We start from the raw sequence: 24303 nt of genomic DNA on the forward strand, positions 1-24303 counted from the left end.
TCAGTCCTAAAAGGTCTATCCCAAATCATCAAAATGTGACCCTAATTACCTTACAACACTTCTTCCTGTAGTTTGTAACAATACACAGATGACAATAGATAAATAAATCAAATGGTTCTGGATTCCCCTGCATCAGGAACATCTTTCCTGCATTTACCTTATCTAATACTGTTAGAATTTTATAGGTTTCTATGAGATCCTTATGCATTTTTCTCAACTCCAATTATTATAGTGCTAATCAATCAAGTCGCTCTTCACATATCTGTCTTGACATCCCAGTAAACTTTTGCTGTATACCCTCCATAGTCAAAACATTCTTCCTCAGATAAAGAGGCCATAAATGCACACAGTACCCCAGGTGTGGCCTCAACAAAACCCTGTATAATTTCAGCAAAATATCCCCGTTCCTGTGCTCTAATCCTCTTGTTATGAAGGACAACATATCCCCTGCCTTCTTCACACCGGTTGTGCCAGCAAGTTCACTTCCAGTGACTGAAGCATACGGGCACTCAGCTCACGCTGCACTTCCACCTTTCCCAAACTGTCAGCATTCAGATATTAATCTGCTGAACTGTTCTTGCTACTAAAGTGGTTAACTTCACATTGATCCACTTATATTTCATCTGCTATGCATTTGCCCACTCACTCAGCTTGTCCAGTTTGCCCAGAAGCATATCTGCAGCTCACCTTCCCATCCAGCTTTGTATCATCTGCAAACTTGAAGATAATACTTCTGGTTACCTCGTCTTAATCAATATATATATTGTGAATAGGTGGGATCCAAGTACGGATCATGTCGACACCCCATTAGTCACTGGTTGTCATTTGGAAAAAGATCCCTTTATTCCTGCTATATCAAGGTGTAGAGCTGGATGAACACAGTGGGCCAAGTAGCATCAGAGGAGCAGGAATGCCCTTTACTCCTGCTCTTCATTTGCTCTGAAACTTGATCCTCAGCTTCTTGACCGATAAACCACAATCAGTGAAGGAAGATGACTACACCTGCTCTACCTTGAGCAACCCTCAACACTGGAGCCCCCCAGGGATGCATTCTAAGCCCCCTACTATACTCTCTGTAAACCCATGACTGTGCAGCCAAATTCCCACTAAATGCCATCTGCAAATTTGCTGATGACACCACCGTTGGGTATCAAATAATGATGAGCCAGAATACAGAAAGGAGGTAGAGGGCATGGTGTCATGTTGCAATGATAACAAGCTATCTCTCAGTGTCGGTAAAACTAAAGAGCTGATTATTGACTTCAGAAAGAAAGGAGGAGAACATGCCCCTATTTACGTCAACTGAGCAGAAGTTGAGAGGATTGAGAGTGTCAAGTTCATAGGAGTGACAACAACTGACAGCCTCTCCTGGACTTCCCACGTAAATGCAGTGGTCAAAAAGTCTCAACAACGCCTCTTCTTCCTCAGGCAGCTTAGGAAATTTGGCCTGTCCATAGGTCCCTCACCAACTTCTACAGATGCACCATTGAAGGCTTACTGTCCAGGTGCATAACAGCCTGATATGGCACCTGCTCTGAACAGGACGAAAAGAAACTACAGAAGGTGGTGTGGACAGCCCAGACCATCATGGAAGCCAACCTCCCATCCATGGACTGGGTTTGCTGGATTTATGGTTGTCTTATGTTGGTACATTGGACATGCTGGGCTTGTTTCTACTGGAATTTGGAAGACTAAGAGGTGATTTGATTGAAATGTGTAAGATACTAAATGGTCTTGACAGGGTAAACACAGAAAGGATATTTATTTTTGCGGGTGATTCTTGATCAAGGGGATATTGCCATAAAATTGATGGTCACCTTTTTAGGAGAGACTCAAGAATTGTTTTTCAGTCAGAGACATGTGAAAATTTGGAGCTCTCTGCCTCAGAAGATGATGAACACAGGATGATTTGTTATTTTCAAAGCTCGGATAGGTAGATTCTTGTTAAACAAGAGAATTGAAGGCTTTCAGTAGGAGATGGGAATGTGGAGTCTAAAACACAAACAGATCAGACGCAATTTTATTGAATGGTAGGTCAGGCCTGAGGGGTGAATGGAATACTTCAGTTCCTCCTTTGTATGTTCGATCATGCTTGAACAGTCAGCAAGCAAGCTAACTGTAGGCAAAATATATGGTCAACTTTCTTAAATCATGCTAAAGTGAACGAGATTACCCTTGTTGAATCTCTTTATTACAATGTTAGGGTATGTTGAAAAATCAGTTTTCTGGCAAGTAGACAAATCCCTACTGTGAGCTCAGTTAATTCACTTGAGAAAGGAAAATGACCACGGTGTGTGGCATTTATAGTAAACAAGGGAAAGCCAGAGGCATATTCTCAAAATTTCCATAAATTAAATTGGGACACAGCAGAAATATTTAAAGAGTGTTCAGATCTATGGTTTCTACTTTTGTGCATGTCCAATATGGAAAAGCAAGTCATTAAGATTTGCTGAGCAATTTGGAACAAAGACCTACACAGATAATAGCAAGCAAGGATTAACAGATGAAGAATCAAAAGATTTCCAAACGATAAGGACTGTATTTAGGATATTAATTAAGAGTCAGATTCAAATGTTGTATTCATCAAAGAATTTACATCAATAGACAGAGGCTTTCAAAATTCATAGACCATGTTGTGGTCAGATACAGAGTAAGGGGCTCGCGATGTGACAGTTCAGATGAGCAAACAGAATTTTTGGTGATCATATTTATAATCATGGAAGCTTTCCAGAAATAACTCTGACACAAACTGATAACGTTGTATCAGGTTCATAGTTCCTTGAAATCTAAGTCGCAGGTAGACAGGATACTGAAGAAGGCATTTGGTACGGGGATAATGGGAACTGCAGATGCTGCAGAATCCGAGATAATAAAGTGTGGAGCTGGATGGGTCTAAGCCCAAAAAGTCAGCTTTTGTGCTCCTAAGATGCTGCTTGGCCTGCTGTGTTCATCCAGCTCCATACTTTGTTATCAAGGCATTTGGTACACTTCCCTTTATTGCTCAGTGCATTGAGTATTGGAGTTGGGAAGTCATGCTGCGGCTATATAGAACATCAGTTAGGCCACTTTTAGGATACTGTGTTCAGTTCTGGTCGCTCTGCTATAGGAAAGATGTTGTGAAACTTGAAAGGGTTCAGAAAAGACTCACTAGGATGTTGCCAGGGTTGGAGGGTTTGAACTATAGGGAAAGGCTGACTAGGCTGGGGCTATTTTCCCTGGAGCATCGGATACTGTGTGGTGACATCATAGAAGTTTATAAAATCATAAAAGGCATGTATAGGGTGAGTAGCCAAAGTCTTTTTCCGTGGGTAGGCGAGTCCAAACCCAAGGGTGTAGTTTAGATTATGAGGGGAAAGATTTAGAAGGAACCTAAGGGACAACTTTTTTCACACAGGGGATGGCGAATGTTTAGAATGAGCTGCCAGAGTAAGTAGTGGAGGCCTGTATAATTACAGCATTTAAAAGGTATCAGCACAAGTATATGAATAGAAAGGGTTTAGAGGGATATGGGCCAAATGCCTGCAAATGGAATTAGATTAATTTAAGATACCTGGTTGGCATGGACGAGTTGGACTGAAGGGTCTTGTTCCTGTGCTGTACAGCTCTATGACTCTGTAATAGTTACTGAAGGATAGCTACTTGCAAGTCAATGAAGCTTACAAGCCTTAAGTACATCTCAGTGATTGACATAAATCAATAAAACGCCTAAACATGGCAAGGTGTGGCCTTTTGCATATACTATGGAAACCCCCAAAGTTCGATCAACTTTGTAAGGCACATAGCAGAAAAGGTTATTGGCAGAGGCAATTCAGTAGAGCAAAGGTTAATACAACTGCAAAGAGCCATGCCCTGACCCAAAACAGCTATGCTCAAGAAGTACTTCAAAGCTACAATAAAGTCCATCTGGTATTGTGCCAGAGGTGAGTGCATAAAGTGATCAATTAAAAGAGATTCTGACAAAGTACATGATGAGTCAAAGTCTCATGAACACATGTCTCACATTGTTAATTCTGTGGGAAACATCACTGTCATCATATTCTCCAAAGTATTGGCAAAAATTCAAATTATCTGTACCTAGGTAACTGGTGAATGTTTGTGAGCAGCTGAGGGCAACAGCCAATATACTACCACTGTGAATTCTAAAAAGATATATAATCAACAGACATGGGCAGTCATCACAAAGCCTGTGAAAATATACATTTCTTTAATTCCTCATGTAGAATCAATAGTGCAGGAGGACAAGTATAATCAATCTGCCTGGGCATCTACATTGCTGGACCAGCAATTGGAGGTATACCAGAGTGCTTGCAGCACTGCGATAGTGTTCCCTACCTCTGAACCATATGGCCTAGGTTTGAGTCCCATCTGCTCAGAGGTGTATCAAAACATCTCTGAACAGGATGATTAGGAAAAACTTTGCACTATTCTCAACTCATCGAATCCATCGAACATCGGAGACACAATAGAACTGTAAGACTATTTAAGAAACAGAACTGAAAATGGAAAAAACAATGAAGCACTTCTTCAGGCTGAATTAGTGATACTAATCATTAGCTCCTTGCTAGGGACAGAAAGTAAAAGTTAAAGAGAAAAAGGCTGAAGTTCCACTTCAGGATTAATCCAAACATGAGACCACCACGACTGAGATGAAGTTTTTAGCAGATGCCTCTGCTCCGCTCATGTAATGAATGAAGAGCTACAAGACAAATAAAAGTAAGCAGGATGAATTACAAGCTCTGTAACATCAACCCAATGAAACGATTGATGGCTTACAGGAAGATCTGGAGCAATTTGCATGCAAAGCTGATCAGACTCAGCAGGAGCAGCTGCAGAAATATTAGATTGAGCTCAAACCAAAACTGGAGTAAATGACAGATCTGCAGAAAAAAGGGGAAATGTACAGTGCACGCAAGGAGCTACAAATCATTTATGACAGTCCTATTGACAATAATTACTAACAATAATGCTCCAGCCAAGTATTTTAAACATGGTTTAGAGAAAGTTAAATAACTGCTGAAACAGCAAGTGGAAAAGGATCATGCTTCAAATAAAACATAAAGGACAAAATTACAAAGGTTGGACAGTTATTAGAGCAGGGTGTGAAAGAAAGTATGCTAGACCAACAATAGGCTAAAACTTTGAAAGAGTTAGAAGAATCCAGTGTCTAAAACTAAAACCTTCAAAGTGAGTTGGTGATCTTCTAGAATGTGATAAAATCAAGAGGGGCATGAACAGGGTGAATAGTCACAGTCTTTTCCCTGGGGTAGGAGAGTCAAGACCTAGAGGGCATAGGTTTAAAGGTGAGAGGGGAAAGATATAAAAGGCTCCTAAGAGTCAATGTTTTCACACAGAGCGTGGTATGTGTATGGAATGAACCGCCAGAGAAGGTGGTGGAGACTGGTACATTTACAACATTCAAAACACATCGGGATGGGTATATGAATAGGAAGGGTTCAGAGGGATATGGGCCAAATGCTAGCAAATGGGGCTAGATCAATTTAGGGTATCTGGTCAGCATGGACAAGTTGAACCAAAGGGTCTGTTTCCATGCTGTACATCTATATGACTCTGTGTCTCCATAACCTTAATAAAATCAAAAGATTAAATGTCACAAAGACCTGAACAACGTGCAACACCTCAAAGAAGACATCAGTCAGTGTTTAACCTGAAACAAAACTTGACTATAGTGCACTAGAATAAGCAACTTCTGGACCAGCAGCTGCCGCCTGTGAAAGAAAACCAGGCAATTCAAACAGCAATGACAGACAATATCACAGCTGACAGTGGAAATTGACACATCTCCAGACAAAGTCATCTTCATGAGATCTGGAAGTATCAGCGAATTACTGGTAAGTTACAGAAATTCGTAGGTTCACTTGTTAATGTAAATAATTACATTTTCTTTTGAAAAAGAGGTGGTTTCAATAAATATATTTTGCTTTCAAGAAAATTTATCTTTACAGGCTTCACATGTATGTGTACAGTGTTGCACATCTGCCTATCAGTTAGTTTGCTGTGGATCTTCAAATGGTGTATACCATAGATATCAGCTGATCCAATGTTTTCATAACTTGTAACTTGTTTACTGTTTTAAATAAATTAGATCACTGTGTTAATCAATTCATGAAGAGTGATTAATCAATGTGAAGGTAATTTTTTTTGCAATAATGCCTGAAAGCAATTTGAAACAGTGACCTAAATATATAATGTCAAAAGAATTGTGTGATGCAGTCGAATGCTTCGCAGGATACTTGTGATGTTAATCGAAGGAATACCTATATAACTGAGTTTTATGATGACAGAGAAAATAAACTAGGGGCCAATAATTTAGTTTTGCCTTCTTTTCAAAAAGAATCAGGAGAACAGCCAGCTTAGCAGCAGGGTTTTAGTTTATAAGGGCTCTAAGCTATGAGAGTTTGTTTAAAAATTTGTAAATCAAAAGAGGATATAGAAGTAAAAAGAGGTGAGCAGAACAAGGAAAAAATTGCAAAGCTATCTTGGCAGTCCATGGAAAGGAATTGGAAAGACCCAATTAAGTAAGGAATTAAGGAGTTGGGAAGGGTCTGAAATCTTTCTGGATTGAGTATCTGCAAAGGAATATCAGAGATAACAAGGTGTGGAGCTGGATGAACACAGCAGGCCAGGCAGCATCTTAGGGACAGGAAGGCTGACGTGTCGGGCCAAGCCTTTTTCAGAAATGGGGGAGGGGAAGAGGGTTCTGAAATAAATAGGGAGAGAAAGGGAGGCAGATCGAAGATGTATAGAGGAGCAGATAGGTGGAGAGGAGACAGACAAGTTAAAGAGGCAGGAATGGAGCCAGTAAAGGTGAGTGTAGGTGGAAGGTAGGAAGGAGATAGGTCAGTCCAGGGAGGATGAACAGGTCAAGGGGCAGGATGAGGTTACTAGGTAGGAAATTGGGCTGCAGCTTGAGGTGGGAGGACGGGATAGTGAGAGGAAAACAGGTTAGGGAGGCGGGGACGAGCTGGGCTGGTTTTGGGATGCGGCAGGGGAGGGGAGATTTTGAAGCTTGTGAAATGTCATCTTTCCTGCTCCTAAGATGCTGCTTGGCCTGCTGTGATCATCTAGTTCCACACCTTGTTATCTTGGATTCTCCAGCATCTGCAGTTCCTATTATCTCTGAAGTAATTTCGGGCCTAGACCCTTCTTCAGGCCCTTCCCATTATCTCTGCATAGGAATATTGTTGGGAAACAGCTTGAAATTTTGAAATAAACAGAGAAAGTGCTGGAGAAACTCAATAGTACTGGCAGCATCTGTTAATATGATTGTTATTCTGAGTTCCTAGATCTCCAGTATCCTCAGTACTTTGCTTTTATTTGTTGAATCTTTGTTTAAACGTTTATATTAACGTCTTTCTAAACTGACTTATGTGAAAGTATATTATATATGTGTAGATTTGCTTGTTTTCCTTCTGTAATAAACTTGTGCTCTTTTGTTAAAAAAGACACTTGCAGGCTTGTTTAAATATCTTCAATATTTACCCGTCGTGGTAACCACCTGCAAAATTAATCTTACAGTCTAACAAGGCAAGTTTTACTCTGGGATGTGATTGGTCTAGTACACATACACAACCTCCATGATTCACTAAAGTTACAAAATAAGTATGAAGTAAAATTTTTGTATCAGGAAAGGTTGGGATTCCGTTATTTTATTATTTATTGCACTGTTGCTGACGGAAGCTTTTACATTCATCAACTATTTAAAACTGACACTCGAGATCTGGTCCTGAAGTATGTTAACCACAAAATAATGTGTCATAGAATTCTGAAAGTGGTACAATTACTTTGAAGATCATTATAGTAGACTGTGAAAGACTTTATACTTGTTTTATGTTTAATTTTTGTTAAGATTTCAATTTGAGGTAGCTCCAGCATTCTTGGAAAGTTAAAGCTTAGTTAACTGTAGTTTCTTAGAACCTATATCACTGACAGGGAGATTTTTATTTTTATTTAAGACAATAGAATCCATTGACTCTGGAAAACTCTTTCTTCATGCGTACTTTGTTGACCTAGATGGCTCAATTAAAACATTGCGTTACTATGCTGGCTGGGCTGACAAAATCCAAGGACGCACTATCCCTGTGGGTAAGGTTTTATTTATGTCCATTAATTGTGTTGAATTACTGTTTTCATCTGCCCTTGAAATAAACACTGTGGGAATTTTCTAATATTGTGAGAATGTCTTAGAAGAATGTTTATTTTTGGCCAAATTATTCTAATCTCAAACTTTTCAGAACCAGAAACAAAATTATCTTGTCTGTTACTCCCAGTACGAGTCTTAAACTTCACTAATCCTTGAACAACTGTGTTAGAAAGAACAGCTATTTAAATATATGAATGGGGAATTAAAAGTAAATCATTAATAAGTCATTCCCAAAATGCACCTAAGGTCATTCTTTATTGCAGATCTTTTACATTGACCATTTCCTTCACATCTAAAATGCTATGACATTGGCAAGAAATCAATGTATTGAATCAAACCAGTGGAAGTGAGTTTTCTTCATACATGAGCATAAATGGTAAAAATTTGGTAAAACTATTCGCATTTCAGGTGCATCACAGTGGAATCCAATTCTGTAGTTATCAAAATTACATACTAGTACATTTTACAACCTAGAATATTTGGAATGCCACCCACCCAGAAATTGTACTTCACCCACTACCCTCTCAATGTCAGTAGTTAACACACTAGAGACTAGAAACTCAGTCTATCGATAATTCATTCGGCAGCGAGAGCTGTCAGTAAGTAGTGTCTTATCAAAAAAAATCTTTTATGTCTTTAGCAGCCTATAAACAGGTCGTTGACTAAGAATAGGACATGTCCACTGGAGAGATTTACATCTGATTTACAATATACATTAAGCTGCATATACATGTATTAGATTTCCAAGTGAGCAGTTGACATTCATTTTCCTTGGCTCCAAAATGTTTAATACCTCTGCAATTTTAAGCTTATAGATCAATTATACTTTTGCAGTTTGTTAACTTAATGCAACAAACTTAATGTACTCGAAGTAAATTCAGCTGAAGTCTGGGAAGAATGTGGAGAAGACTTGAATCCTTTGCTGTCACATCAGCCATAGTACAACTACAGATGCTGTTTTTTGCTGAAACAATTGCAATGCAATTGGTTTCCTAGCTACTCCTTAACTTCTTTTTAAAACTGTTTTATGTTGACATAGAGCTGAATGCCCATTGATCCTTATTAAAAATTCAGCAAACTTGGTTTAATTCTGTTCTGTGCTGATACTGAACAGCTTCTTGTATATAACGGTACCCTCTTAAAAAGTCTAGTGGAGATTTAAATGAAAATGTTCCCTATCTCTGTCAAGAAGGTAATTTTCAAAAGATAGTTTGCAGAAGATTCTGATAAATTCCAAAGAGGCCAATGGATAGACAAAAGGAAATTAAATTAAACATCAAATATAATAAATTAATAACTATATGCTTATCAACCTTCCAAATAATTTCCAGTTCCTGGAATGAAAGTACAGATTGTTTCCAGTGCTGAGTTGACTTGAAATAAATCAACTGAGACAGACCTGGAGAGACTCAAGCTTAATAAATTACTTTTCAATATTAATAATGGCTTTGTTGTTTGTTTTTAAAGATAACTTGGCAATACAAATTTTAACTTATGTATAAAGTAGGGAGTAAATTGCATTTATAAAGTTTAAAATTAGAGGAAGTCATTGCTGGAAAAATTACTTTTGATTAATTGTGGATCCAGAGCATTCTTTTAAACAATGAGGCATCCGCAGTATGCTTCATACAGTGAGGACTCCATAGTATTCTCCTATACTATGAATAATAGTGTTCCTTCTTACTGTGGGAAGGTCCAGGATGTTTTTCCATACAATGAGGGATAGTTATTTTTAACCATACAGCGAGTGATCCTCACTGTTTCTAGTGATGCATTGTGGACACTTGATTATAAGAATGAAGACAGAGGATTCTTCATTGTCTCAAGAAACAGTGTGGATCACTGATGGTATGTTTAAAAATAACTAAACCTCTTTGTATGGAAAAACACCATTGACCTTTCCATAAAAAACATGCTAAATCAGGAACTAAAACAGAAGTTGCTGGAAGCTCAGTTGGTCTGCTGGCGTCTGTGAAGAAACAAAAAATCAGTTTACATTTCGAGTCCGGTGACCCTTCCTTCTGAGGACCCGAAACAATAACACAGTTTCTTTTTCTTCACACACCTGCTGAGCTTACAGCAACTTTTGTTTTGTAATAGACCTTCCCATATTGGTGATGGGTTTACAATGGTCCTGTATGTAATAAGGGGCCCAGATAGCTTAAGTGAGTGGGAGGACATTTGGAAGATGATGTATAGTGTAAGTAAAAGTGAATTTGTCCATTTTTGCAGGAAGATTGAAAAAGCAATAGATTATTTAAAAGGAGAGGGATTGCTGAACTTGGTGGTATAGAATCCTGGTATATGAATCACATAATGTTTGTGTGCAGCAGCTGATAAAGCAGGTACATCAAATGTTGCCATTTATTGTGAGGGCAACAGAATAGAAATGATGTTCACTGAAGTTGTACAGAATGTTGGTGAGACCACACCTGGAGTATTGTGTACAGCTCTGGTCTCCATACATGAAAAAAAAACTTCAGAAGCAGCTCAGAAGAAGTTCAATCAATTCATTCCTGCAAAGAATGCCTGATCTTAAGAAGAAAGAATAGACAGATTTGTTCATTGGACTTTAGATTGACAAAAGGAAATCTTACAGAATCAAATAAAATTTTGAGAAGGCTCGTTATGGTGGATATGTGGAGGATGTTTCCTTTTATGGGGCAGTGTAGGACTGGGGGACACAGTTTAAGAATAAGATTCTCCCTTTGAAGATAGACGTGATTTTTTTCTCTCTCTCTCAAAATGTTGTCAGTGTTTAGAAGTGCCTTTCACAGAAAGTAGAGGATTTTATGTCGTTGCATTCTGATTTAGTTGGTTGTTTGAAAGATGAGGGGTTACCAACAAGACAATAGAGTTGAGAACTCAGCCATGTTCATGTTGAATGGTGGAGCAAGCTCAAAGTGTCAGATGGCCTACTCTTACTCCTAAATCCGCACCGTTGCCTCATACTGATGTGTTATGCTGTCTATTTTGGATGCTGTGTGATTCCCCAAGCATTAGCAAGGAAGCAACAATTTAACAGAGGGAGTGACTTTATTCCTCAGTCCTGGATAGCCAAGAGGTGCAAAAACAAACTACCATATTTCTTGGATTTTACATCAAGTTAGTATAACTTCAGTTTGGACAGAAGCCACTTTCAAACGTTACTAAATTATTCCAGAAAAGCTTTTCAATAGTTTAAAAGTTTTTAAGTTTTTTCAGTGTTATTGTCAGTGTTAAGTTCCTGTCTATTCTTAATCTAGATATTAGCATACACAAAGTTGTTTTTTGTTGCACAGTGGCAATCCTTTGGGTGTCTGCTTCCCACTATGTGGGGGCTATTGTGACACGTTTGTCATATAAAACAGAACTTGAACTTCGATTTTAAAAAAAGTACTTTAAAATAATCTCCCTTCTAATAATTATTAAAAGCCCTTTGCAATATTAATGACTGGGTTGATGTTGCTATGAAATTAGCATACAGATCTACATGATAGGATGATGTTACACTTTCAAATGCCATTATCACAAGTGCAGAGATTTGTATGCAGTGTTGTAGAGTCCCTTCTTCTGAGCCAGATACCCCAGATTCAAGACCCACTGTCTGGCTTGATGGGCATAGAATACAGAACAGTGAATCACAGAAACAGGACCTTTGGCCCATTGTGTCTCTGCCAATCATGTTGTCATTCTAAACTAATTCTACCTGCCTGCTCATGGTCAGTATCTCTTGTCTGCCTGTTCATGTTTCTGTCCAAATGCCTCTAAATCCATTTGAAATAACTGCACAGAGGCCTGTAGTCTGTCACCAGGTCACCCTTTGTTTACTTGTGCACAGTACACGGGCTGCCACCAGCCAACTTGGAGTCAGTTGCCTGAACGGAAGAGATTCTAATCTCCTGGATAAATTGGTCAGCAGGGCTTTCCTGATAGACCCGGGTTAACAAACACAATCAGTGACCTCATAGTCAATGAGGTCAACCAGGTTCCAATCACTACAACCCTCCACACACCAACCCCACGCCCCCCCCACCCCGCCCAACTCCACCGTCCTCTATGCCCCAGGATGTGGGACTGGTCTTTGGCCTGTAGCTTTGTCTGCAACATTTTCGGCCCAAGTCCGGTTCCTGTCATTCAGACTCTGATACGGGTGGCATGTACTGGGTAGCAGCCCACCTCGTGCGTCCGGAATGTCCTGGGAGAGTTTCCTCCTCTTCTTCTGACAGTAGCGGTATCAAGACTGCATCCGTCTCAGATTCTGAGGTTTACTCAACACTGAAGTGAGGGGGAGAGTCTATGGCTTCCAACAAGTCTTCTGTCTGTTCAAAGGGGCTAGGTATGTTTTGCTCCTGCCCGTTTGTGAGGTATCAGCTTTTAGGCGATCTGTGTGTTTGTTCAGGACTGTCTCACCTATCTGAACTTTGCAAGTGACAGGACCTTGCCTCAACCTCAAATCATATCCATACAGGGCCATTTCCATGGTTCTGACACCAAACTTTGTCCCCAAATTAAATTATCTCTCTTGCTTAGGGGTGGCATGTGGCTGGCAGTGGCATTCCTGCTGTTGTTTCACCCTCACCCCCTAGGTCTGGGAATATCAAGTTTAACTTGATGTGGAGCAGTCTCCCCATCAGCAACCCTGCTGAAGCTATCCCTGTTGTTGCATGTGAGGCAGTCCTATAATCGAATGGGAACAATGATAATTTGGTACCAATTGACACTGTAGGCTGTTGCCTTAAGCCTTTCCCTCAATGTTTGGCTTGCTTTGTCTAGTAGTCAATTGGACAATGGAGATAGTATGGAACTTCCCTTATGTACTGAATGCCATTGGACTTTCAGAAATATTCAAATTCCCTACTGGTGGATGATGTCCCATTATCCGTTACTAATACTACCGGAAGCCCATGTGTCACAAATGATGCACGCAGCTTCTCAGTTTCAGAGTTCGCTGAATGAATTTTATGTGCGTCCAACCACTTTGAATGGGCATCCACAATGACCAGGAGCACTGAATCCATGAATGGACCCCCAGCACAGTTGACATGCAACTAAGTCCAGGATTTTCCCAGTCATTCTGTGGGGGCACTGCAGGTGGAAATTTTTGTCCTTCTTAGCCCCATTAGTGGGGCAATGCCCAGGGTGCCATGTTGGCATCCAACCCCAGCCACCAGACATAGCTTCTTCATCTTGAAAACCCCTGGATGTCCATGTTAGAGTTCAGCAGGTTCTGGTGGTGGTGTTTACTTGGGACAATCACCCTTGCTTCCCATTGTAATATGCCAAGCTTTGCAGTGATCTGGTCTCACTGGGGACAGAGATTTCAATCTTGGTTGCAATATTCCCCATTACCATCAGCTGATATAATTCTGCTAGCCCAGGATATTTTTGTGTCCATAGTCGGATATTGTCAGCGTTGACTGGAAGGGTGTCCGGGAAGTTTAAAACCAAAGCGGACACTTCCAGGAAAGGACCTACCGGTGAAGTATCTGCCAGTGGGAGGTGGCTCAGGGCATCCACATTAGTCACTTCGCTTCCTGGACGGTGTTCTAACTTGTACACATTGAGTATAAGGACCCAATACCAAATTCTATGCGAAGTCATGGTAAAACCATCTTGTCTTCCTTTAGTAGCCCTAGCAGGGGTTTGTGATTTGTTATTATGATAAATTTCTGTCTGTAAAGATACTGGTGGAACTTCTTCGCACCACAGATGCCCACCAAACCTTCCTTCTCTATCTGGGCATGTTTGCATTTGGCATCAGCTAAAGTCTGGGAAGCACAACCTACCGGGTGTTCCTCTCCATTGGGCCACCGATGAACGAACACTACCCCAATACCGTACTGGGAGGCATCACATGCCAATACTACTTTTCACTTTGGATCAGAGTGGACCAGCACCTTTGATGATGACAGTTGCTTTTTCATTTTTCTGAAGGCTGCTTGTTGACTACATCACAATTTCCAAGACTGACCCTTTTTCAGCAGCAGGTGTAAGGGTGCTAAGATGGAGGCCAGGTTACTTGTGAACTTTCCATAATAATTTGCTAACCCAAGGACAGACCTAAGCTCCGGTACAGGTGTGGGAGCTGGGGTTCCTTTGATCGCTCTCCCTTTCTCTTCCAACTGGTGTGGCCCAGTTTTGTTGAATCTGTAACCCAGTTTGGTCACTTGGGGTGGGTGGAAAATACTTTTGTCTCTTCCAAAGCATACGCCTGCCTGGGAGAAACTTGTAAGCGCTGTGTCCAAGTTCTCCAAGTGCGCTTCATTGGTCTTCCTGGCCATTAGTACGTCATCTAGATAAATGAAGACCTGGGGTAGCTCTTGTAAAATGTTCTTCGTGGTCCACTGGAAAGGTTGCAAGCTGATAATACCCCAAATAGCAGTCTTGTATGTTTGTATGAGCCCTTTTGGGTATTAACTGCAGCGTACGTCTGGGACTATTCATCCAGTCACACTTGCAGGAAGGCTTGGCTCATGTCCAGCTTTGTAAAGGAAAGCCCCACACCCCACCGCACCGCCCCCTCCCCCCGCCCCCGCCAACCCCCTGCCACCCAGCAACTTTGCAAACAAGTCCTCTATGCGAGGGATTAGGTATTTATCCAGCTAGGAGAGACGGTTTACCATTTGCCAAAAATCACCATTAAGCCAAGCTGAGTGATCAGTCTTCACAATTGGTATGACCGGTGCTGCTCATTCTGCAAACTGGATTGGTTTGATGATTCTTTCGCTCTCTATCTTCCTGGTTTCTACCTCTACTTTTGCCCACAAGGTAAATGACACAGGGCAGGGCACGAAGAAATCGCAGATTTGCCTATTTATCATAGTACAAAGTGGTTTTGGCTCCTTTGATAGTGCCATGCCCTTCCTGAAATACTGCTGGATATTTCACTAGGACTTCACTGAGGTAGCCTTTTACTAACTGAAAAATTTTGAGCCAACCCAGGTGAATCTCTCTCAACCAATTCCACCCCAGTAGGCTTGGGCCAGAGCCTTTTACTACAGTCGGTGGTAAATGCACCAACTGCTTCTCATAGGAGACTGGGACTGAAGCCATATCCTTAACCTACAATGGTTCCCCAGTGTATGTTCTCAGTCTGGCTGTGGTCTTGTGCAAACTTAAGGGTTGGATCCCTGAGCAAATCTTGTTTTAGACAGATTCTGCAACCATAGATACAGCTGCATCAGTATCAACCTCCATAGGAACTGGTTGACCTTTTAACTGCTCATTAATTTTAATCAGTTCCAATTTAGATGTCACTAAGCAATTTAATTGTGCCCTATTATATGGAGGAGGACTTTCCAAGAAGTTTACTCTACTGGATACCTACAAGTTTTCTTACTTAAGTAGTCTGCGTCAAGTCCACATACTGGCAGCAACTACAATAGCTTGCTTGCCCAGATCCTGAAACATTTTAGCCACTTTGCCAAAGGATACTGCTATGGCAGGCATAGGGCCCCTTTGCTCAGGACATGCCCTTCCTGAGGCTCTGCAATTGCCTACGTTCAAGTGGTGTTCCCCAAGTTCAATTGGAGAGATGAGGGAGTTCACTTCCAATTGGATGTCCTGTGGCTACCAGGCTCCACTTGCTGCATTTTCTAATGCCAATGCCACTTGTAGTGGCTGTTTGAAGTCCAGCTAGGCTCAGCATCTCATCCAGTGTCAACACAAAATCACATGCTTCTGTCATTTGTCTCAACCTCGTCAAAAATCCCAATACAGATTCCCCCAGTTTTCTAATAGCCAAATAAAACCAATAGTGTCTCAGAATTGGAGGAGATTTGGGGTTGTAATATTCCTCAACCAACTCCTTCAGCTCTTGGAGGGAGTGTTAGTGTCTGGTGCCTCTGGGATAGGTAAGCCCCTTGTAACTGAGATTGCTGCAAGCCTACAAGCAGTCAGAAGGATTAATTGTTGCTTTTCATCTGCCTCAATGCCATTTTCCTAGAAAAAAATATTACATTCTTTCCACATACTGGGCACAGTCTTCAACAGCACAATCAAATGAGTCAAGCTTCCGAAATAAAGGCATAATGCCAGAAATGCTCATTCCAGTGTTAAGATGATTGTTGCAAGTGAATGTTCTTGAGGCACATCCCGTTTTCTCCCTTCATCACTGAAATATCTGCACAGAGGGCAGTATCACATCATCAAGTGACCCTTCATTTACCTATGCACAGTCTACTGCCTGTGGCCAGTCACTTGAACTGAAGAGATGCTAATCTCCTGGATATATTGGTCAGCCAGGACTTTCCTCATTGGCCCAGGTTAATAACCCCAATCAATGGCCTCGTAGTCAATAAAGTCAACCTGGTTGTAATTCCTACATTATTGCTCTCAGATCTGCTTCTTCCATTTCCCATGGCAGCACATTCCGGGCACCTGTCATTCTCTGCATAAAAAAACTTGCCTTGCACATCTCCTTTAAACTTCTCCCTCTTGCATGAAACCTATGCCCCCTAGTATTTGGCAATTCTTCATCTAGGAAAAACACTGTATCTATCCACCCCATCTATGCCTCTCATTATTGTATACACTTCTATCAGGTCACCCCTCAGCCTCCGATCCTCCAGCAAAAACAATTAAAGTCTATCCAACTTCTCCTTATAACTAATACACACCATGAAAGGAAAAATGGTGAAACAGGTTGATTACCAAATTCTTCTAATGCCAGGTAGTAAGAGTGAGGTAGTTGCATGGTCAGCCATGCCTGACTCTTAATGGCACTCCTCAAGTTACAGCCTGTGGTGATAGCCTGTGACTTATTTCAGGAAAATCTACCCATGGAAACAAATGTACATGTGCTTTGTCTGTCTGAAATGATGCTTGGTGTGGGAAGAGAGTAAAAAGAATATCACAAGCGTGGTGACTCATTGGTTAGCACTGCTCCCTCACAGTGCCAGGGACCCAAGCTCAATTCCACCCATGGGTGACTGTCTGACTGTGGGGACTTGGCACATTCACTCCATGTCTGCATGGATTTCCTCCGGGTGCCCCAGCTTCCTCCCACAGTCCAAAGACGTGCAGATTACGTGGATTGACCATGCTAAATTACCCATAGTGCCAGGGTTGTGTAGGTTTGGTGGATTAGCCATGGGAAATGCAGGATTACAGGGGTTAAGTTTAGGGGGTATGGGTCTGGGTGGGGTGCTCTTCTGAGGGTTGGTAACAAATTTGATGGGTTGAATGGCCTGCTTCCACACTGTAGGGAATCTATGTTCTAAGCATAGAGTTCCAAACTGAAGAGTTTATTTCAAATTTGTGAACTAGTGGCACATTTAATGCACATTCTGACAAACATAATTCTCTTGTCTGTACTAATTTAAAAATGCAGCTATGCTGCATAACTATCCAAATGTTTGTTTAAGGTAAATAATTGAATTAATTTCTTATTTTGCATCAGATGGAGATTATCTCACCTTTACAAGACACGAACCAATTGGTGTTTGTGGACAAATTATACCTGTAAGTAACATTTGTAGTTGGATTTTATGTTGCCAAGATTCCTGAAGAGTATTGCAAGGAATTTCACTTTCAGTTACCTGAGTCTGAAATAGAAAATAGTCACCTTTATAGGGGACTGCAAACCAGTCCTGCTTTTTTTAAGAATTCTGTACTTTCACTTCAAGGAGCACGACATCAAAAATAAATTGCAACACATTCATTAATGATTTAGTGTGCAGCTGAATATTCAATCAGCACATAATCATTTATTGTTTTGCATATTTCAGCAAAATCACAGATCATTGAATTATGTAATATGGTTCGCAGGCAACAGAATTAAAGATGCGCATGAATGAGTTGAAGAGTAAATATATTAACAATTAGTGGTTGATACATCAAAGAATACAGTAAATTGTGTTTGAACTTATATTCACGCATGAACAATTTCTTGTGAATATAAAAGCTAATTTGCATTAATCAAATACAAGTTCATTTGGATTCATTATTAACTGACTGATAAATATCATGGCCAAGAGAAACATTAGTTAAAAGTTTTTTGGCATAACAAAACCATCATTTATAAGCAATTTTAGTCATATTAGGGTAGGAATTTTGCTAATCATTTTGTGTGCCAATATATAAATTTATTTGTGAAACTTCTGTCTGCTTAGACAAAATTATTTCTTTCTGTTTTTATTTCAGTAACTAAGGTTTTGTACCTAGGTATTTTGTACCTAAGATGGTGCTGTGTGTGGCAACATTGCGCACTTTTTACTGTAATCTTGGACCTTGTGCTTGAGTACACAAGACAATAAAACCTAAATTTAAATCTAATAGTTCCAGTAAAATACTCATTTCAAACATAAGGTATATTCTATGATTCAATTTTCACAACAAAAATGCACTTAAAGGGCCTGATTTTATGTCAACCTTGGTAGTGGGTTTAAAGATGTGGAGGTGGAGGGGTTTTTTTATACGGGGAGGTACAGGAAATGGCATTGGTGCTTCTAAAAAAAAGGGACAGCTCTACCTGTCAACTACTCACCCACTCCAACCGTATTACAATATTGCAAGCAGTAGGGGTGACATCAAGTGTCTAGTGGGCTAATTAATGCCCTTAAGAGTCCAATTATTTCCTACTTAAGGACTTTATCCCACTGATAATTCTAGCACAAAGTTCTGGAAAGTTTTTGGTATTTGACTATCTCTTTGAGGAGGGACATACTGTTCATGAGGGAAAGGAATCCTGCCTCAGGCCGATTTAACCATCAGCTGGCTATGGGGCAGTCATTCAGAGATAGTAAGAACTGCCGATGCTGGAGTTTGAGATAACACAGTGTGGAGCTAAAGGGACACAGTAGGCTAGGCAGCATCAGAGGAGGAGGAAAGATGATGTTTCGGGTCGGGACCCTTCTTCAGAAATGGGGGAGGGGAAGGGACTCTCAAATAAATAAAAGGGTGGGGTCGGGCTGGGGAAGGTAGGTAGGATGGTGATAGGTGAATGCTGAAAGTAGTGGTAGGGATTGGTCAGTGAGGTGGGAGGAGCGGATAGGTGGGCGAGAAGACAGACAGGTCAAGGAGATGGGGATGAGAGGGATCAGGCAGGGGTGGGGAGATTTTGAAGCTCATAAAGGCCACATTGAGACCGTTGGGTTGTAAGCTCCCAAAGTGGAATATTGTTTTTCTTGGTGGACCTTTTGTTAGGATACAAGAAAATTAATATTTCATAAAATTCAGCTCAAAGGGATTGTGGAACATAGACTTTTTCTACAGCCTGTCTTTGACTACACTCCTTTCTAACTCACTTGAGTGCCAAGTGCACAGGAGTGTTAATTTTCCAATTACGTATTATATTTTTATTGAAATTGCTGGACAGGAAATTTCAATGACCTATTTATGATATTGTTGTACTCATATAGAAAATTTTTATCCTAATATGAGGCATGAATATTATTATGCTATAATCATAATAACTGTGCCCATAAAACTAATGATAATCTAATGACAAAATCTGATGTGATTAATGCAATTTTTTTTTGTCTCTCTAGTGGAACTTTCCACTTCTGATGTTTACTTGGAAACTTGCTCCTGCACTTTGCTGTGGCAACACAGTAGTTATTAAACCAGCAGAGCAAACCCCACTCACTGCACTCTACATGGGAGCTTTAATCAAAGAGGTAATTCATTAAAGATAAGATTTATAAACTTGTAATTTATTGATGTATCTTACGAAACCTATTTTTATGCAAGTGTAAGTTCACACCCACCATGTAACAGTGTCAAAAGTATCTAATGAAATCCAGTCCCAATTGATAAAGGAGGAAACTAAAGATTCATGAAAACCGTTGTAATGTTTGGGTCTGAATAAGGCTCACCAACTGAGAAAAAATGTGATAGAAGTGAAATGCATTGCCTTTGCTTTTTGGGTGTAAAACAAGTGAAGAAATTTCTAATTCAAGAGAGAAGTACATGTATTTAGGTTGAGCTGTTTTGGGGTTTTTCTTGTACTTGCTCAAAACATAATTTCAGAGCCTTGGAGTATGCTAATAAGGAACCTAATGCTTCTTGTAGGATACAAACCAGAAATTGATTTGCCAAGAATGCAAGAGACAGCTCCACGTTAAATCTGGCCGCTGCTGACCACTGTTCATCATCTCCTGGTTTCCGCAAATCCTTCTGCCCTATGTGGAAGTCTCAGTAAGCTGCTCTAGCTAACATACATGTAAACTAAAGCAAAACATGTAGAAAATATTAAACCAAAGCTAAAAAAAGAGGGCTGAAGAAGATAGCAACAATGGTGAGAGAAACAGTTAATCTTTTGAGTGGACTATGAGTCTTCATCAGAAAAGTTCAAGTTAGAGTCATATTTGACTCAAAATATTAACTCTGTTTCTCTATTTAAAAAAGTACCTCTGTCCCTCACTGCATGATATCCACAGATCTGCCAAGTTTGACATGTTCTGTTTAATTTATTGCTAGTCCGCATGACTGGCAGCCACAACTAGCATTTATCCTAATGAAGGCAGTGGACCAATGTGCTGTACCCCAGCCAGATCATGTCTCCATCATCACCTCCCCAGAATAGATACAATCCAATTTTTAAGTCAGTTTTTGGGAAATATTGATATCTAATATATTTATATTGCGCTTGTGCATTTAATCATTTTTAAAAAAATTATTTAAATTATTTTATTTATTTAGTCTATTCATTCTTTCTCCAACATCATAGCCCAGGTTAAAAATCTTATAATCCTTTCCTGGCTCACTTAGTATCAACTACTGTATGTCCTTTTGTTTTGATTATAAATGGTTAAATGCAGCAGCTAAAATGGCTTTTATAAGTCACAGCGAGTAAATTATTTACTAGAACTCTAGACATCGACCTGAAATTGGTTGATCATTTTTCTTTCACTTGATGCTAAAGGGCTAGATCATGTCAAGCTTGAGTTATACCCTTAGGCACATGGTGAATAGATACCATAAAAGATGCAAAGTCTTCCTGCTTTACAGATTTTTTAATTTAACTACTAATCTGGAGTGAACATTCTGTTTAGAAGTAAAGAATGATTGTCCAGTTGCACATAGCTACTAAAATGAAAATTCTCAGCACCCTTTCCAAGTTGTGCTGAGATTCCTTTGAGTATGGCTAAAGGGAAACATTTAAATTCCTCCTTACTTTAGCAACATGTTATGACATAGTTCCTATTTGTTCCAAACGTAAGGAGACCAGTAAGTTAGTATTTTTTGCTACTAACAATTAAACATTAACTTCAACTTGAAAAATGCTTTGAATTTACTTTTAGACCAGTTCAGTCAAACGATCACAGTAATGCTGTTGTTTGTTTCTTTATCCAATTTAAAACACTATTGGGTTGATAGTTCTGCAGATCATTAAATGTTTGTCAAATGTGCTAAAAAAAATTACAATTCCAACAAGAGTAGCTGAGTTGATGAGACCACATGGACAAAATTCTACCAAGTTTAAAAGAAATTAGATAATTAAATTAGTTAATTAAGAAGTCACCACTATCTGATGCCAAGTCTGGATTTTAAAATATAGTTTGTAATGGATAAATCTATTGCTTTTTATTCTACAATGCGCTGATAGTGGATGACCCATGTGTATGGCCAGTAGCTTGTCAATAAAGCTGGACCACTTTCAATTTTTTTTTTCATTTTCATGAGGGCATGGAGCTGGTTAGGTCATCGTCTACTGCCCATCCCTATTGCTCCCAAGGTGGCAGTGGTGAGCTGCATTCTTAAACTAATACGAGTCTTGGGGTCTGGGCCACCGGCAATGATCGACAATGAAGGAATGGTGATGGCATTTCAACTCAAGATCGTGCCTTAAATAGAGGAGAACTTAGCGATGGTGCTCTCGTGCATCTGCTTCCCGTAACTTTCTAGATGGTTGACTGTTTAGAAGATGCTGTTTATGGAAACTTGAATTTCTGTTTTGTCAGGCGATGAAAAAACCTCCAAGATTTCAAAGCCAATTTTTATACAAAAGCTATATGAAGCCTTTAACTTAAAAGAAATGCTGGGGTATTTTGTAAATTTGAAAGGAAAATTATTTTTCTGTTTTGTTTGTCAATGTATTTAGGACCAACAATCATAGAAATATATCTTTTGCAAACAAATTATTAAATCCTGTTTTAATCATATAATCCTATGGACCTTGGACAGAGTATTCAAAGCTGAACTTTATGTCAACCAATCTTCTCCCTTTCCTAACTACCCTGCTACCTCAAAGCACCAGTTTGGCACGCACAGGCACTACCTGCACCCCGATAAGACAAAGGATTCAAAGAAACCATTAACTTTGTGGCAATAACAGTTGATGAGAAATTGATGCTGTCTACCCGCCAATGGTAAATTGTAAACTTATTGTTGCAATGAAAAACAAACCTACACTTAACAGTCAGAAACATATTTCTTGCCTTACACTAAAGAAAATGTGACATAATTCCAAGTTGTTATTGCAATGTTATTAAACTTTATTGAATTATAAAATCATGATTATACTTTCTTCTTCAAATCACAAATATATCGATGTGGACTAGACAAACATGAAATGTTGCCTTACCCATAGATTACAACTGAGTGCATTAGGTGAGAAATCTGATTTATTATAATTTGTTATTTTCCCTAGATTGTTACATCTTGATTTTCCATGATTGTTTGTGTCTGGAATATGCAGTTTGTGCCATTTTACCATTTATGTTAACTTTGAAAGTGTCTACAAAATAAAAATAAAGTATTCCAACTAAGATCAGATCCAAAAGTCCTCATCACAATAACCAATCACTTTAACGAACATCAGAAAACTGGCTGGTCCAGAGGAACCTGCCTCATTTTTTTCCTAAGTTGCCAATAATTCTACGCCTTTAGTAACAAGGATTGATGGTAATTTATGATTGATCAAATTTATAAACAAACATGAAAAAAAACAGGGAAGGTTCAGCTGGTATGATGACTCAGAATGCCACCCTCCCAGTGGCTGGCCATGTAACCACTTAGGAGAGATATTAAAAAAAAACAACCATGTTAGGAGTAGATAAACTGGAAAAAATATTTTTGATCCCCTTTGGGCCTCCAAACTGTCCAGGGGCGTGGGGTCATAGAGTAATAGAGTAATAAAGCATGGAAACAAGGCCTTCATCCCAACAGGTCCATGATGACTGTGGTGCCCACTCAGTTAGTTTTCATATACCTATCCAAATGTTTTGTCAATGTTGCTATTGTAACTGCCTCAACCACTTTCTCTGGCAGCCCATTCCATATACAGACCACTCGCTGCTTGAAGAAGTTGCCCCTCAGGTCCTTCTTAAATCTATCCCCTCTCACTTTAAACCTATGCCCTCTAGTTTTCAATTCCCCATCCCTGGGAAAAAGACTACATGCGTTCGTCCTATCTATGCTCCTCATGATCTTATATACCTCAGTAAGGTCACCCTTCATTCTCCTACTTTCAAAGGTAAAACTGCTAAACTGGTGCTTTGAGGTAGCAGGGTAGTTAGGAAAGGGAGAATATTGGCTGACATAAAGTTCAGCTTTGAATAGTCCGTCCAAGCTCCATAGGGTTATATGATCTTTAACTCGTCATTGTCTACAGGAGTAGTGCCAGACGACTGGAGGATAGCGAATGTGGTTCCCCTGTTCAAGAAGGGGAGTAGAGACAACCCTGGTAATTATAGACCAGTGAGCCTTACCTCAGTTGTTGGTAAAGTGTTGGAAAAGGTTATAAGGGATAGGATTTATAATCATCTAGAAAAGAATAAATTGATTAGGGATAGTCAGCACGGTTTTGTGAAGGGAAGGTCGTGCCTCACAAACCTTATTGAGTTCTTTGAGAAGGTGACCAAACAGGTAGATGAGAGTAAACCAGTTGATGTGGTGTATACGGATTTCAGCAAGGCGTTCGATAAGGTTCCCCACAATAGGCTATTGTACAAAATGCAGAGGAATGGAATTGTGGGAGATATAGCGGTTTGGATCAGAAATTGGCTTGCTGAAAGAAGACAGAGGATGGTAGTTGATGGGAAATGTTCATCCTGGAGGCCAGTTACTAGTCGTGTACCACAAGGGTCGGTGTTGGGTCCACTGCTGTTTGTCATTTTTATAAATGACCTGGATGAGGGTGTAGAAGGATGGGTTAGTAAATTTGCACATGACACTAAGGTCAGTGGAGTTGTGGATAGTGACGAAGGATGCTGTAG

At 39.9% G+C, this 24303-nt stretch overlaps 1 protein-coding gene across 4 annotated transcripts in view; it reads left to right on the forward strand.

The window, feature by feature from the left end:
• Positions 1–24303, forward strand: part of LOC125450800 (aldehyde dehydrogenase 1A1-like) — an 83511-nt gene that overhangs the window by 14319 nt on the left and 44889 nt on the right. For all 4 annotated transcript variants that reach the window (XM_048526996.2, XM_059644660.1, XM_048526995.2 and 1 more), the window contains 3 exons: positions 7974–8103; positions 17544–17605; positions 19633–19761. In XM_048526996.2, coding sequence (XP_048382953.1) covers positions 7974–8103; positions 17544–17605; positions 19633–19761 — 321 coding nt within the window. The remainder of the gene's footprint in view (positions 1–7973; positions 8104–17543; positions 17606–19632; positions 19762–24303) is intronic.

The sequence above is a fragment of the Stegostoma tigrinum genome, chromosome 3 (assembly GCF_030684315.1).
Source record: "Stegostoma tigrinum isolate sSteTig4 chromosome 3, sSteTig4.hap1, whole genome shotgun sequence".
Lineage (NCBI taxonomy): Eukaryota > Metazoa > Chordata > Chondrichthyes > Orectolobiformes > Stegostomatidae > Stegostoma > Stegostoma tigrinum.